We start from the raw sequence: 14,600 nt of genomic DNA on the forward strand, positions 1-14,600 counted from the left end.
TTGGTTGATAACTAGCTGAGCCGGTGTGCCTTGAAGTTTAATTAGTGCGCTCCAACATCCTCATTCCCACTGGTCATCGGTATACCCAATGAAATGGAAACACCTGAGGGATTCATGTGTCTGTTTCCTTGTCAGACATCCGGCTTAGGTGCGGTTCCTCAATTTAGGTTCAGGGTTGAACCTTAGCATATCTCTTCAAATAGAAAACATGTCCTGTTTATATGTTTGATTATTGAAGTGTAAAAAAGTGGTCGCAATCTACTCATTTTTTTCTCTTGCTTAAAAGATATAGTGATAAGAGTGTTTTAGGTGGTTGCTTTGTAGCCTTGTATAGTATGTATAAGTATTATATTCTGTTCTGATCCTATGGGATTTTTCGAGGTTTTTCGATGGACACTTGCAGAAGCGATACTTGCAAAACCCACTAATATTTACAATACACTTGCTTATAAATTGAAGTTTGTGTTCCTTATGTAGACTGATAACTCGCTGTAATTATTGTTGAGAAAGGCTTGTGGGAGTTGCATCTACTCACAGTTGATAGCATTTAATTAATGTTCCCGGAGGGGCTGCTGTTTGCATCTGAGGCTTGCGGAACAGGATGCTTGCTTTGCCCACCATGGATTAGCAAGCCTCAAGAGCCAGTGGTTAAACATGATCATTTTATGCCGCAGAGACACTCACATGAGCTCTTTTTGAGGTTCTAGAACATTCCGCTGAAGAAGACTGAGGTATGATAACTCATCCCATCTGGTCAGAACTGCTCTGAGGTTTTGTAAGGGAGGGTTAAAATGTTTGAGGTGATGCTATAGCAAAGAAAAATCACAAATGAGATCTCTTTGATATCGCAGTTGTTTCTTCTAGATGATTTACGCATTAAATGGAGACTTTTGATAAGATCTCCTAATTCTCTGATTTTTTCCTCTGAGGAAAAATGTAGTGAATGTGTCTCAACAAAGATTATTTGAGCACATTTTACAAGAAAATACAGTTTCAGTCTTTCTACTTAATTATTTCATGCTTAATTCAGTGTTACTTTGTAATTTTTTCTTAAATTTACTAGCAGTTTCTGAGTAAAACTTCTATTAAAGTAATTCCCACATCAATTTTTATTCAGCAAATGAGTTTCAAAAACTGCTTCTCAGCTTTTGCCAGATCTCAGATGATGATCTGAGCTTTATTTGTTTTATAACTCTATACTCTTACTGTATTTCAGTAAATATCCTTTTTGTAGCTGTTTTTACTTTATTGATGTGCTTCTGATTCTACTCCCTGCGCCCCCTGAAATCTTTTATAGCTCATTTTCCCAAAAATGTCCTGAATAGCAACAATAAGAACATGTGAAAAGTGCTCTGTGGTGATTTCAGAGAACTGGCTGAGGAATGACCTTTAGTAACCCCAGAGGAAAGAGACTGACTCAAACCAGTTCATACTGATGACTCTTCCGGAATGTTCTGACACGCAACACAATGAGCACTGTGAAGAACACTGCTGTAGTCACTTTCTGGCTTTTGTTTTCCTTCCATCCTTTATTGTGGACATCTTGCATGATGAACTGGGAATTGAGAGCTAAATGGACAGTTCTCTCGTGACCTAACGCAATGCCTCGACTGCATTACCTCACTCGCTTTATCATTGAGTTGGGAATTGCAGTAGAGTCATGCTTATCACAATGTTCTGAAAGACACCCTTTGTTAAAAATAATAATATTCATAGTACAATTATAATTGTGAATCACTGCTTTATGTAATGAATTCCATTAAAAACAGCAATTTGACCTGTGTTCTTCAGCATGACTCCCATATGACGTTGTCAAACTCAAGTATATAAATTATATAAATTATATATAACCTTGCATACGTAATTGATTTATGTATATTTAAATAAATAAATAAAAATATTTATATGATTATTTATTTTAGTTCTATTTTATTAAATCTACAAATAGCTTGTATAATATATACATTTCATTCATTAATACAGTTTAGTTTAAAAAAAATAGTATTAAAATATGACAAGATCTCAGAGATAAGTCAGAAAAAATTAATCTTAATTATGTCAGATAACACTTAAGCAAAACATGGTCAGGTCAAAGTGTCTGAATAATTTTTGGTCCCAAATTTTTATCAATTTTACTGGTAGTCCACTGTATGAAGACTTTTTGGGTATAATATGTCACAGATTACTTTATTTTGCTATCCTCACTTACATAAATGAACTATAGTGTCCTGCACCCACTAGTAAAAATATATCAAAAATGTTTGAATAATTTTTGGTTTGACTGTATATATATTATCATGCTGACTAATATATATTCCAAAATGTTTTGTTGAAATCAATATTTGATTGCATTCATTGTATATGCAATTTTTGAATTTTTTAGTCTTAAAAGGTTTTCTTTTTCTCCTAGGTTTCAAACTAAAGGACTTCCTCCATGATAATGAAACGTTGTCTGAGTTTCTCGAGAAAAATGCTACCCTGCCCAAGCATGCTGTGAGACAGATAGTGGAGGCTAACGTCAACTTGGAGAAGGTAAATGAATCATTCATGAGCTGTTTAAAAATCCCTCAACAACTAAAACATAAAAAAAGGCCTCGAATCAACAGACATCAAGTACTTTTTTTTTATGACTTTGTTTATTGTCTTTAGTTACCTTCGCTTAACATATTTTACCCTTTGTCTGGTGTAGACATTAAATGGCAGTCTGTCATGTATCCTGAGACTGTTACGTAACATCTCTGGCTCATACAGATATGAAGCGATCTGTTTTTCAAAGCCCCGTACGTGCGTTCGTACGCTCTCACATGCAGATGACCTTGGTGTGTTGGGATAGGACTCGTTCGGACAGTCCCGGGCAGATGCTGCACATGACGGATCTCCTGCACAGCTGTACTGAGAGAGCTGTGCACGTGCTCCTGTGCGTTGGGTGGGGGTTTTGGTTGTGGTTGAGTCACATGACTGCTGACCAGCAGAGCTACGGCCACAGAGCAGTTCCTGGAAAACTGAGACGGGGCGAGCGATTCTCAACACCTCTGACAGATGTGCTGCAAGATAAAGACCACTTTAAAAATATCATGTTTTTTATCATTTAAAACAAGTTTTTTTCATACTATCTTTCTTTAAATACTATTAAATACTAATAAAAATAACTAATATATACAGTACAGTCCAAAAGTTTGGAACCACTAAGATTTTTAATGTTTTTAAAAGAAGTTTCGTCTGCTCACCAAGGCTACATTTATTTAATTAAAAATACAGTAAAAAACAGGAATATTGTGAAATATTATTACAATTTAAAATAACTGTTTTCTATTTGAATATATTTCACAAAGTAATTTATTCCTGTGATGGCAAAGCTGAATTTTCAGCATCATTACTCCAGTCTTCAGTGTCACATGATCCTTCAGAAATCATTCTAATATGCTGATCTGCTGCTCAAGAAACATTTAATGTGTACAATTGTACAAAATATTTGTGTACAATGTTTTTTTTCAGGATTATTTGATGAATAGAAAGTTCAAAAGAACAGTGTTTATCTGAAATCTAATCTTTTGTAACATTATAGATGTCTTTACTGCCACTTTTGATTGATTTAATGCATCCTTGCTGAATAAAAGTATTCATTTCTTTAATTTCTTTTCAAAAAAATAAAAATAAAAATTCTTACTGACCCCAAACTTTTGAACGGTAGTGTATAATGCTACAGAAGCTTTGTATTTCAGATAAATGCTGTTCTTTTGAACTTTCTATTCATCAAGGAATCCTGAAAAAAAAAGTACACAACTGTTTTCAACATTGAAAATAATCATAAATGTTTCTTGAGCAGCAAATCAGCATATTAGAATGATTTCTGAAGGATCATGTGACACTGAAGACTGGAGTAATGATACTGAAAATTCAGCTTTGCATCACAGGAATAAATTACTTTGTCAAATATATTTAAATAGTACACAGTTATTTTAAATTGTAATAATATTTCACAATATTACTGTTTTTTACTGTATTTTTAATTAAATAAATGTAGCCTTGGTGAGCAGATGAAACTTCTTTTAAAAACATTAAAAATCTTAGTGGTTCCAAACTTTTGGACTGTACTGTGTATATATATATGAGCAGGAGAGACTTCTTTCAATAACATCAGAAACGTTAATGTATATGCATATAAGAATCTGAGATAGTTGTCTGAGGTCATACCTTAAGAGCTTCCCAAATTAGACTTTAATCATCTTCTGAGTACATCCTGATTGAATTATTGAGTGTAACGAGGCTCTGAGAGAGTGACAGAGCAGAAAGGGAGTCATCTTACAGAAAAGTAAAGGACAAGACTTTCACAAAAGAAAGAACCTGTAATTATGTGATCACACAATGTTGTTTTTTTTACAATCATTTGCACCCACTCTCTAGAGATCTGCAGACTTAAAAGTGTCGTTTGAATACCAGATCTCTTCATGACCATAGAGCTGAACCAAACAGAACTGCAGACAATCTTCTTTTAAACAGATTTCCCAAACACAGTTTTCCCTATTTACCATTGGTCAATGAAACAGGTAGTCCCGCCTCAAACTCACGCCATTGGTTGAACGAGAGAGGTTTGCCTGGTTACTAGCTAGCTTCAACAGTTATATTCTGTAGCTACACCAAAATGGAGACTTAAAGCATCTTCAATTCTACTTGAAATACACTTTCATTCATGTTATGCATTCATATTCATATGGCATCTTCCTAGTTGCACACTTGTACTTCAACCTCACAAATACGAGCATTTACATTCATGCTTGATCTAGTCTTTTGACATTTTTCTAAAGCTCTTGTGGAAAATATTATCATCAAACAACTGTTCAAGGTGAAGGATTGTCATTTAGGATCAGTGTATTACTGATTGTGATAAAACTTTTTGACAGTAAGGTTGAAAACATTGATCGCAGAGAGTTTGTTTATTTAGTTCGACTGCTATTTGTGATCTACAGGTGCTTATTAAAGGGTTCGGAGTTCATCTTAGAGACCTGTGCAATTCCACGTCTCTGGAGGAATTCGTGACCATTGCTGATAAGGACGTGTCTCAGCTGACGCAAAACATCATCTGCCAATCACCTGCTGAATGGCTGAACAACGCAGAGAGCCACTTCCTGTCCAACTTAGACTTTCTGAAGCCAATACGGGTAAGTAAATGCAATTGTTAAATAATAACATGTTCATTGGACAAAGTCTTATTTAGTTAATTCATTGATGTTGCAAAAACTAGAATACAAGAATAGACATTTGTTCAGATGTTAATGATTGCTTGAGTGTTTTATGTCCCATATATTTCACATAAAAGTTGGTTACTGCACTTCAATAAACGCTACAGTAAGCACAGGAATTCGCCAGTTCAATAAACCAATTACACACAAACTAGGGCAAGTGTATATTTTTGTAATATGGACCCAGTGAACTTTGTCAGGTCTTCAAGCTTAACAAAATAACATTGTAGTCACATAATGGTCACTTTTACATAATTTGTTTATGAATCAGAATAATTATTTGAGCACATTTGTGCATGAAAAGGGAGCTGCAGTGGCTGTTAGCCAAGAGTCTTCACATATTGTTGTCTTTGTTTATGTTCGCTTTAGACTGAATGTTTTCTTTGTTTTTGAGTAATGAGATTTCAAGATGCCAGGTCACTACTATATTTGCACAGCAATTTAGTTATGCAAGCAAGGGGACAAAGAGATCTTTGACATTTTTTGTCTAAATCACGACAGTATAGCCTAGAGTTGCCACTGTATGTGGATCACACGCTAATTTACGTTGGCCTGTTAACAGCTTAAAACAACTTAAAACTTCACATGTACTTTACTGTAAACATACACTGAAGAAAATACAATGCTACAGTAAAAACCACAGTGAAAAACACAGAAAAAAATGTCATGTTGCTTTCTATTTCACCACTTATATTATTATGATGGTTATAAGTGCATTTTAAGGTAAAAACAGATTTTTGGTAGTTGGTATATTAACATAATGGGCCCTGTTTTTACGATCTGAGCGCATGGTCTAAAGCGCACAGCGCAAGTGCACTTAGGGCTTGTCTGAATCCACTTTTGCTAGTTTAACGACGGGAAAAATGGTCGGCGTGCCTGGCGCATGGTCTAAAAGGGTTGTACCTATTCTCTTAATGAGTCATGGGTCTGTTTTGGGCGTAACGTGCAATAAACCAATCAGAGTCTCATCTCTCATTCCCTTTAAAAGCCAGTTGCACTTGCACCATGGCGGATTTGCTATTTAGATGGTGGAATTTGCAAGTGGAAGAACTGAACGCTTCTCTAGCGAGGAACGGATCTTATCGTGTGTGAGATTAAAACGTGGGATAGACCAGGTTTCAGTTGGTCAATGGCGCAGTATATTTCAGTTGCCTCAAAATAGCAACACGCCAACAATGCACCTGAACGCACCTTGTTTACAGACCAGCACACCCATGAGCACAAAAACGGGCGCAAATGCATTTGCTATTTAAACAACATGGCGCAGGATGTGAAAATTATAACTGCGTCAGGCTAAAACTAGCAAAAAAACAGTGTTAGGGCCCTATATCACTTAATGAAATATATATACAGTTTAAGTTGTAAAATATTCAGGTATTCCGAAATAACAGAAACATTGTCACAGTACTTTTTTATTGTGAAATTCTGGCAGCCACCACAGTAAAAATTATCGTAATTTTAACTGTAAAATTTTTTTAAAAATGCTATGGTAAAAACCTGTTAATTGGTTAACTGTAAGTCCCCTTACTCTATATGGTGAAAAACTGTAATTTAATAATTTTACAGTAAATTAAATACTGCTTAAATGTACAGTTTTTGGAGTGTAATTTACAGTGAAAAACCATAACTTGACATTACCAGAATTCTCTGTGTTGCAGCTCAAATTTGATGTTTTTCATATAAATAATATGTTTGGTAACACTTTATTTTAGTGATTTAGTTATACGTTACATGTACTTGCTATAGTCATAACAGTAAATTATGCATAATTACGTGAAACTAACTCTTAAACCAAACCTTAATCCCAATCCTATAGTAAGTACATGTTGTTCATTAATATTACTCATTTAAATGTTTAAATACACTGTAACAAGTATACCTTAAAATAAAGTGAAACCATTTGTTTCTTCTTAGTTTTTTTGTTATCAGTTATGTACATTAGGGTTTTATGTTGCATCTTGTTTATTGCATTATTGTAGTTACCATGATGGTGTTTTGTATTCGTGTGCATGACACTGTCTGCATCTTTTTAGTATTTACTTTGATTTATCATGTGTCTTTTTCTACCGCCTGTGTTTTTAAAGTGGTTGTCAGTATATTATAAAGGTAAAAAACAGATTTAGTCATTTTGAGTATTAATGTTATTTCAGTTAATGAAATATGTGGTAAAACTTAAAATGATGTTTTTTTTGTTGTTGTTATTTTTACCATAAATTTCACTGGAACATTTTATGGTAAAATGTGTACAATGTCTCAAGTCTTTTTTGCTTATGTTTTGGTCATGCAGAAAGATGTCAAGTCCGATCCAAAGATTATCCAGGATGTGTCTATAGCAACAGACAGCCTGCTGGAGAGTTTGGGAGCATTAGCGGTGGAGGTAAGCGCCCCCCAAAATATCCCTCACCCCAACTCTGGAGACCGAACTAGACACCAGAGTGAAGTGTTTAATTCCCATTCCAGCTTCCCAAATGATCTTATCCCGTATTAGACCAGTGGATCTGGATTAGTCACAAAACACAAATGGAAAAACAAGTCAAAATAATGATTAAATATCAGTCTTTCTATAATGCTATAAGAATCAACTAATGTTTAAATGGCAATTATGATTATATAACCGGTTTTTGATGTCTAATATTCCAATCTGCTAGTCTTGGAAAAGCAACATTCAAACATTTTGTGCGTTGCATTGGGAAAAATGATAATCATTAAGCTTGTTGCATGGCCCCAAATCAGTATATAACAAGACATATAACAATTCTGTTAATAAATAGCTTTTTCGGTTAGCATCCCAAACCTTCCTGTCCCTTTGAAACCAAGGAGCTGACGCATGACATTTTAGCTGTACACGGCCAACTCTCATATATTTGGTGTGCAGCGTTTAGAAACCAAACCTAAGTGTTAAGTGAGTTAGCAGCAGTAGATTGGCCCATCACAAGACTCCTGGTTCCTGCCAGCGCTGGGCAAAAGTGCCGAGCTCGACAAATGTTAAGTAACTTGCCTTTAGAAAGAAACATGGACACGTTTTTCCTTTTTCTTCTGTTTCCACCTCATCACACAGGGCATTTGTTCACAGGGAATGCCTCTTACAAGCAATCTCTTTCTAGTTAGGCATAGTTTTATTGTTTTAAACAGAAACAGAAACTGAGTCGACGCCAACGCTGAGCTGATCAGCATTAGTTCCTCTTTGTTCTCACGAGCTGGAGACATGCAAGCTGAACTCCAGTAACCCTCACTTAAGTCAGCAGCAGAGAGGTTACTCCAGGTAGTGTTTTATTTCTCCAGTTACCCTGCCCTGATTGCATGTCTGTCTGACCTCCAGGGCTTCCTCAGACACCTCATGATTACAGGTGACAGACATAACAATAGGCCTCTTCTATGGCTAGCAAGCACATGCAGAAAAGAGGGAATTGAGGAATCCTTCCCTAATGAGACCCCTGGATGATGTTGGCGAAGTGACTATGAGCTCATCCTTTCAGTGAAAATGTTTTTTTTTTTTTAAGTTTTCATTTACATTTTTAAGTTTTTATTTATAGTTTTTATTAATTTTATTTCAGTTTTAGATTTAGTTATTTAATATTTCAAGTTAAACAAAATGAAAACAAGAACAACTAACTGAAATAAAATAAATTTAAAGTTTTTATGTTTTATTTGTTTTGTTTTTTTAAGTAACGGAAATAAAGTTGAAATCAAAATGGAGAATTCTTAATTTTGTTATGGAATATTGCAGTATTTATTATAAATGATTCATCCGTGCCCATCATTATAAACTTTTGCCCTCACAATCTTAAATCAAAATAAATTCCCCTCGCCATTACAGCGACATCTATTCTCTGATGACGTGTTTACTGGCATGAGGGCGGGACAACCTGTCACTCACATGAGATCCACCAATAGCAAACCACAACCATTCAATCAATTCCCCATCGACAAAATCAAGTCCCGCCCTACATTTGTTCTCATTCCAGAAGCCGTTTCACTCGGATATACAGTACCTCACAATAGGGAAGAAAAGTCTATCGCAACATACGTTTCATGCTGACTTTAATTGTTTAAGTTGTAGTTTTAACAACAGTAACCCTGTCAATGTCTAAAAGAACTTAGGTTTGTGAGTCCCTTCAGCTGAATGCATTCCCTGTTGAAGTCAACGGAAAATTGTGGATAAGCAAATCAACTCGGCAGTAAAGCTCTTTGCGTGTTCACGTCTCAGATGTGTTGATGGTGATTTTAGGAAATGCACATGACAAAAGTGTTTACAGCCCTGTGAATCATATTGACTCATCATTTGCAAACCTGACCGACTATAACCCATCTACACAAACGTTCAAACAAACGCTTATGTAATGCGTGAAACCACCCATTTATTTGAGAATGAAATCACTCTCATTAGCAACATACCATAATTCTCAGAACCCATTTTCTTCCACATGCATCAATTAATGTGATGGATATGGCAGAAAGTAGGTTATCGTGGTCTTTTGTCCTCTTGAGTCGTCTTCCGGTTTCATCAGGAGAATGACCGATAGTAACCTCATCCCCGACAGGCATGCGTGAGCGTGTTACAGCAGCGCCTCTGTTCAGCTTGCTGTCGGCACAAGATACTGTTTTCATAAACTCCCTTTCATTCCGCTCCAAGCACTGGATGACCCTAAAAACACTTACATTCATCCTCTATTTTTTCTGCTTTTGTTCAGTTTTTCTCTCAGTATGTAAACATATTTAACTGTCATTATTTACTTATTGTCATGGCACTAAAAACCTGCATTTTTGTATTTAGCTTTGTTTGTGGAACACAAAATGAGAATTTTAAATAAATATTCATGAAACTTTTTTACAGTCTGCCTTAGTCTGTATAGTGACTATAAAGCTCAAGTTTCATTAAAACTTACTATATTATGTAAAAGAGTATTTTGAGAAAGAGATTTATTACCTGCATTCAGATTTAGCGTTTTCCTTCAGGTCAGTTCTATGTTCATAATAAAAAATCTGTTTAAATGTCCGATGTATTATCTTGTCCTTTTAACAGTTAAGGGGTTTTCCCATGACTGACAGCGCTAGTCAAAGCATTTGTCAGTTGCGTCTTGTTCCGTGTTCACAACAATTCAATCTTTTCAATGTAAAAGTCTTCACTACTGACTGACACACTCATAAAGACAGTATTTGCTGCCATCTAATGGTGTAATAATGTAACTTCTGTTGCTGTTCACAGTCAGGGACTATTTTTTTTGGTGGAAGGAAGGCTTTTAATAAGAGTTTACTTCATGAAAGTTGCATTGATACATACTTTTGGCTTTAATATTTGTATTGTGTGGTAACCATTTTATAAAAGCAATAAGGTACTCGAGGCTAGTGCTGTATTGTGAATAAGTCACGGCTGAAGGCGATGCAGGCGATAGAGTTGTGCCTAACAACGCCCTTCAGCCGTGACTTATTTGAGATACAGCACAGCCTCTCATACCTTATTGCTTACTTATATGATGGAACAGACTGAAATATGAGTTCACTGAAAGTGAATGCAAATAAGAACATTATCAATGAATAACACCTTACATTGGGTTTGTTACTCACACAAGGCTCTTGAATGGCTTTACAAGACTGGAAGTATCATGCAAATTTCTCTTCTTGTATTTCACGTTACAAAACAACATATATCATGACAATAACGATTGCGCAGTTAAGACCTCCAGAAGCATGACCTTAAGACCTCTAAATAAGCATGTATCTGTATTATTATTATGTTTGGGTTTAGTCAACATCAGTAACACCCTTCAGCTGACAGTGACAACACTTCAAAACAATTACACCCTGTGACGCATAGAGATATAATGTCCAAATGCAGGCCGGCACGTGAACTACACACTTCAAGACTCAAAAACAAGACACTGAGGTTGCTTTCGTTTGGATTGGATGAACAAGATCATGTAACGGGACAGCAAGCGTTTGCAATTAATATTAGTCTCTTTTCTGAAGCAGTTGTAACAACGAATGACGTACTTTGAAAGAACTGAATAAACACAGTCATTATATGACATCCGGTGTGCCTGTATGTTTGCGTTTGTTTTCCCGTCACATGTTTCAAACAAGCCTTTAGCATAAGCAAACGTTTTGTGACGTTAGACAAGCTCTTCACTTACTTGATAATCTGTTGTGTTGTGAGGAAAGATGCATTTTTCTGATAAACTGAATGGCCTTCAAAACCTTCAATTTCATCTTGTTTGAAATTGTAATAATATGTCACAATATTACTGTATTTTTAATCAAATAACTACTGCCTTGGTGAGCAGAAGAGACTTATCGACCCCAAACTTTTGAAGGCTAGTGTAAAAAATGATAGATTTTTTACTGAAAATGACTCTTAAGTGACAAAGCTTGTCTCATTGTTTCTCAGCTCGTGAGTATGAAGAGCTGGCGGGACATGCGCAACGAGATCCAGTACCTGACGGGCAATAGCACACAGTCCCCCAACCACATGTACCAGGCCGTATCCCGCATCGTCTGTGGCCACCCGGAGGGCGGAGGCCTGAAGATCAAGTCCCTCAACTGGTACGAGGATAACAACTACAAGGCTCTGTTCGGCAACTACGGCAACGACAACGACAGCGACCCCGTTTCTGCTTACGACAACTCCTCTAGTGAGTGAACTCCTATTTCTCTCTTTTCCCGTGAATGAAAAATATGTCATGTGCCTCGCTAAATTGTTTCAAAAACTTGTCATCTCTGTATTAGCGCCCTACTGCAACAACGTGATGAAGGGCCTAGAGTCGAGTCCCATATCGCGCATGATTTGGAGGGCTCTGAAGCCGCTGCTCATGGGAAAGATCTTGTACACACCAGACACTCCTGCCACCCAGAAGATCATACACGAGGTCAGGAGAACACTAATTAGTAGCACTGCCATTGAGGAGCATTACAAAAGCTCATTACTGTATGTTAAACTGGTGTCGACCAGGTTTCTGTGAAATACATACTCATTCTGTATTATTTCTATTTTCAATATTTTATTCTAATCATCAGATCATGTCATGATGACACTAGTCATCAGAACTGTTATTTTATTATTATTATTATTTATATATTAGTGCTGTCAAATCGATTAATCGCTATTAATCACATATATATATATATATATATATATATGCTTGTGTATGTGTTGTATGTATATATACACACATACACACACATATATTACATATTTACAACCTTTTATGTTAGATGCGATTAATTGCGATTAAACGATGTGACAGCACTATTAAATACTAATATAGTATTTATTGTGTTGAATTAGATTTTTTATATTTTTTCATTTTATTTTAAGTTTTAGTAATTTTGTCATGTGCTTTAGTTGTTTTTAAATATTTATTTTTTGCTTTAATTTATTTTTATTTCTGTGTTATATTTTAGTACTTCAACTTTTAACTTATTTTAGTTCGATTAGTTGCCAAGTCAACATTTTGAATTTTCAATTTGAGTTTTTCATCTAATTTGTATATATTATTTTGATTTTATTTTAATTAATGAAAATATAACAAATGCAAAAATATTTAATAGATTTCCCGAAAAAAGTATGTATTCTGGACACTTGTTGATGATTTTTACTGCACAATATTTCAAAATAAACTTTTAAATGATTCATTCTTATCTTAAACTTAATTTCATATAATATGTAGACACAATTTATATTCATCTACAAAGACAATTTTAAGTATTAAAGCAGAAACCTGTAGATCAAGGTTTTGAATATCACGAGTAATATAAATTCAGACAACTATGTCCATATTTGAGCAAATTTCTGAAGTATATACAATGTGCTTTATGTATTTTGTATGATGTATCATTCCATCAATCCCCAGCATTACCTTACAGTCCTCCAGCTGAAAGGCCTGGGTCTAGAGGACCATCCTAACTGTATTTCTATTTCTCTCAGGTCAATAAGACGTTTCAAGAGCTTGGCGTGCTCAGGGACCTCGGGGGCATGTGGGAAGAAATGAGACCGAAACTCTGGAACTTTATGGAGAACAGTGAGGAGATGGACCTAGTGCGGGTGCGTCACACACACACATGCATCTTTCTGAACACTAATATCCCTCCTGAAACAAAAGACACTTCCTGTTAGTCTGTTAGTCACGTCTGAGCACATGATTTTGTGCTAGGAGTAGCTCAAATTGTGCATTTCTCACTGCCACCTTTTGGATGTAAGCGGTACTGCATTTTAACCTCACTACTGAACTCACATGGCACACAACGTGTGGTGCTCTGCAGGATGCATACTTATTAGTGGAGATCTTCAAACCCTTGGAGTATTCTAAGGATCTATTTGTGCCTAAATGAATGAAAAAGTGTTACAATTGGTGTTTTACTGTCATAGGCACAAAATGCATGACTCTATGTGCATGACTTTCATGCAAGGTCATGCTAAAAAAAATTACATTAAAATAGATAAATTAAAAAATAAAAATTAGATTAAAATAAGTAAATAAATAATACATCTAACAATACAGTATATTATCTAACAATAATATTTTAGACATTTTTATAATCTTTATAATATTAATTTTTAACAGTATATAGTATACGGGTGTAAGTGTGTGATACAATAATAATAAAAAAGATATAGTTTTATTGACATTTTGTTTTGTTTTTTGTGAACATTTATTGATGCACTAGATTAAAATAAATAAATAAAAATTTTCCAAAAATTTTAGACATTTTTATGATATAAAGTATACCTACAGTTGTGTAATAAAATATTATTATATCATAGTTTTGTTAGTAGTTTTTTACATTTATTGATGCACTAATTTATAGTACAAAAAGCAATGTTTTTGTATGTAACGATTAACTGAATGTCACTTTTCCTAAACAGACCCTCCTCCAGAACAACGCTAGCGCTCGCTTCTTTAATGCCAAGCTGAGCGGGACAGACTGGCGTGTTGAGGATGTGTCCAGCTTCTTGTCCAAGGCTTCAGAAGACACACGTCCTCATGGGACAGCCTACACGTGGAGAGAGGCGTTCAACGAGACGGATCAAGCCATCCAAACCATCTCTCGGTTCATGGAGGTGCGGATATACGCCCGTCTTCATTACATAAACCAAACTCCACTCATCCATCTAGGAATTTTTAATGTTGACTTAAAAGTGGCTTGATCTCATTATATTTGACTTGACTGAAGGGCATGGATTACGTCTAGTCATCAGCAGTATTATGTGGGTGTCTTGTGATCTCTGCTAATCAATTTAATGGTTCTAAGAAAAGTGAATCCACATTTTATGTGCCCGTCTTATTTTTCTGGGTCAGTGTGTCGCCCTGTCAGAAAGAAACGGTTCTCAGTTCTCCACTAAATTACAGTAACAAATCAATTATA

General features: G+C 35.4%; 1 protein-coding gene and 1 long non-coding RNA gene across 4 annotated transcripts in view; one reads left to right on the top strand and one right to left on the bottom strand.

The window, feature by feature from the left end:
* The window catches only part of abca1a (ATP-binding cassette, sub-family A (ABC1), member 1A), a 39,222-nt gene that overhangs the window by 6,109 nt on the left and 18,513 nt on the right, over window positions 1-14,600 (top strand). For all 3 annotated transcript variants that reach the window (XM_048196144.1, XM_048196145.1, XM_048196147.1), the window contains exons 6-12: window positions 2,411-2,532; window positions 4,968-5,159; window positions 7,528-7,617; window positions 11,626-11,869; window positions 11,964-12,103; window positions 13,162-13,278; window positions 14,101-14,295. In XM_048196144.1, the coding sequence (XP_048052101.1) occupies window positions 2,411-2,532; window positions 4,968-5,159; window positions 7,528-7,617; window positions 11,626-11,869; window positions 11,964-12,103; window positions 13,162-13,278; window positions 14,101-14,295 (1,100 nt within the window). The remainder of the gene's footprint in view (window positions 1-2,410; window positions 2,533-4,967; window positions 5,160-7,527; window positions 7,618-11,625; window positions 11,870-11,963; window positions 12,104-13,161; window positions 13,279-14,100; window positions 14,296-14,600) is intronic.
* On the bottom strand, window positions 2,618-4,972 carry LOC125271866. The gene is made up of 2 exons (XR_007185732.1): window positions 4,195-4,972; window positions 2,618-3,044 (listed from the first exon to the last, which is right to left on the bottom strand). It is a non-coding gene; the product is annotated as an uncharacterized LOC125271866 (long non-coding RNA).

This window comes from Megalobrama amblycephala, linkage group LG7 (genome assembly GCF_018812025.1).
Source record: "Megalobrama amblycephala isolate DHTTF-2021 linkage group LG7, ASM1881202v1, whole genome shotgun sequence".
In the NCBI taxonomy this organism is placed as follows: domain Eukaryota; kingdom Metazoa; phylum Chordata; class Actinopteri; order Cypriniformes; family Xenocyprididae; genus Megalobrama; species Megalobrama amblycephala.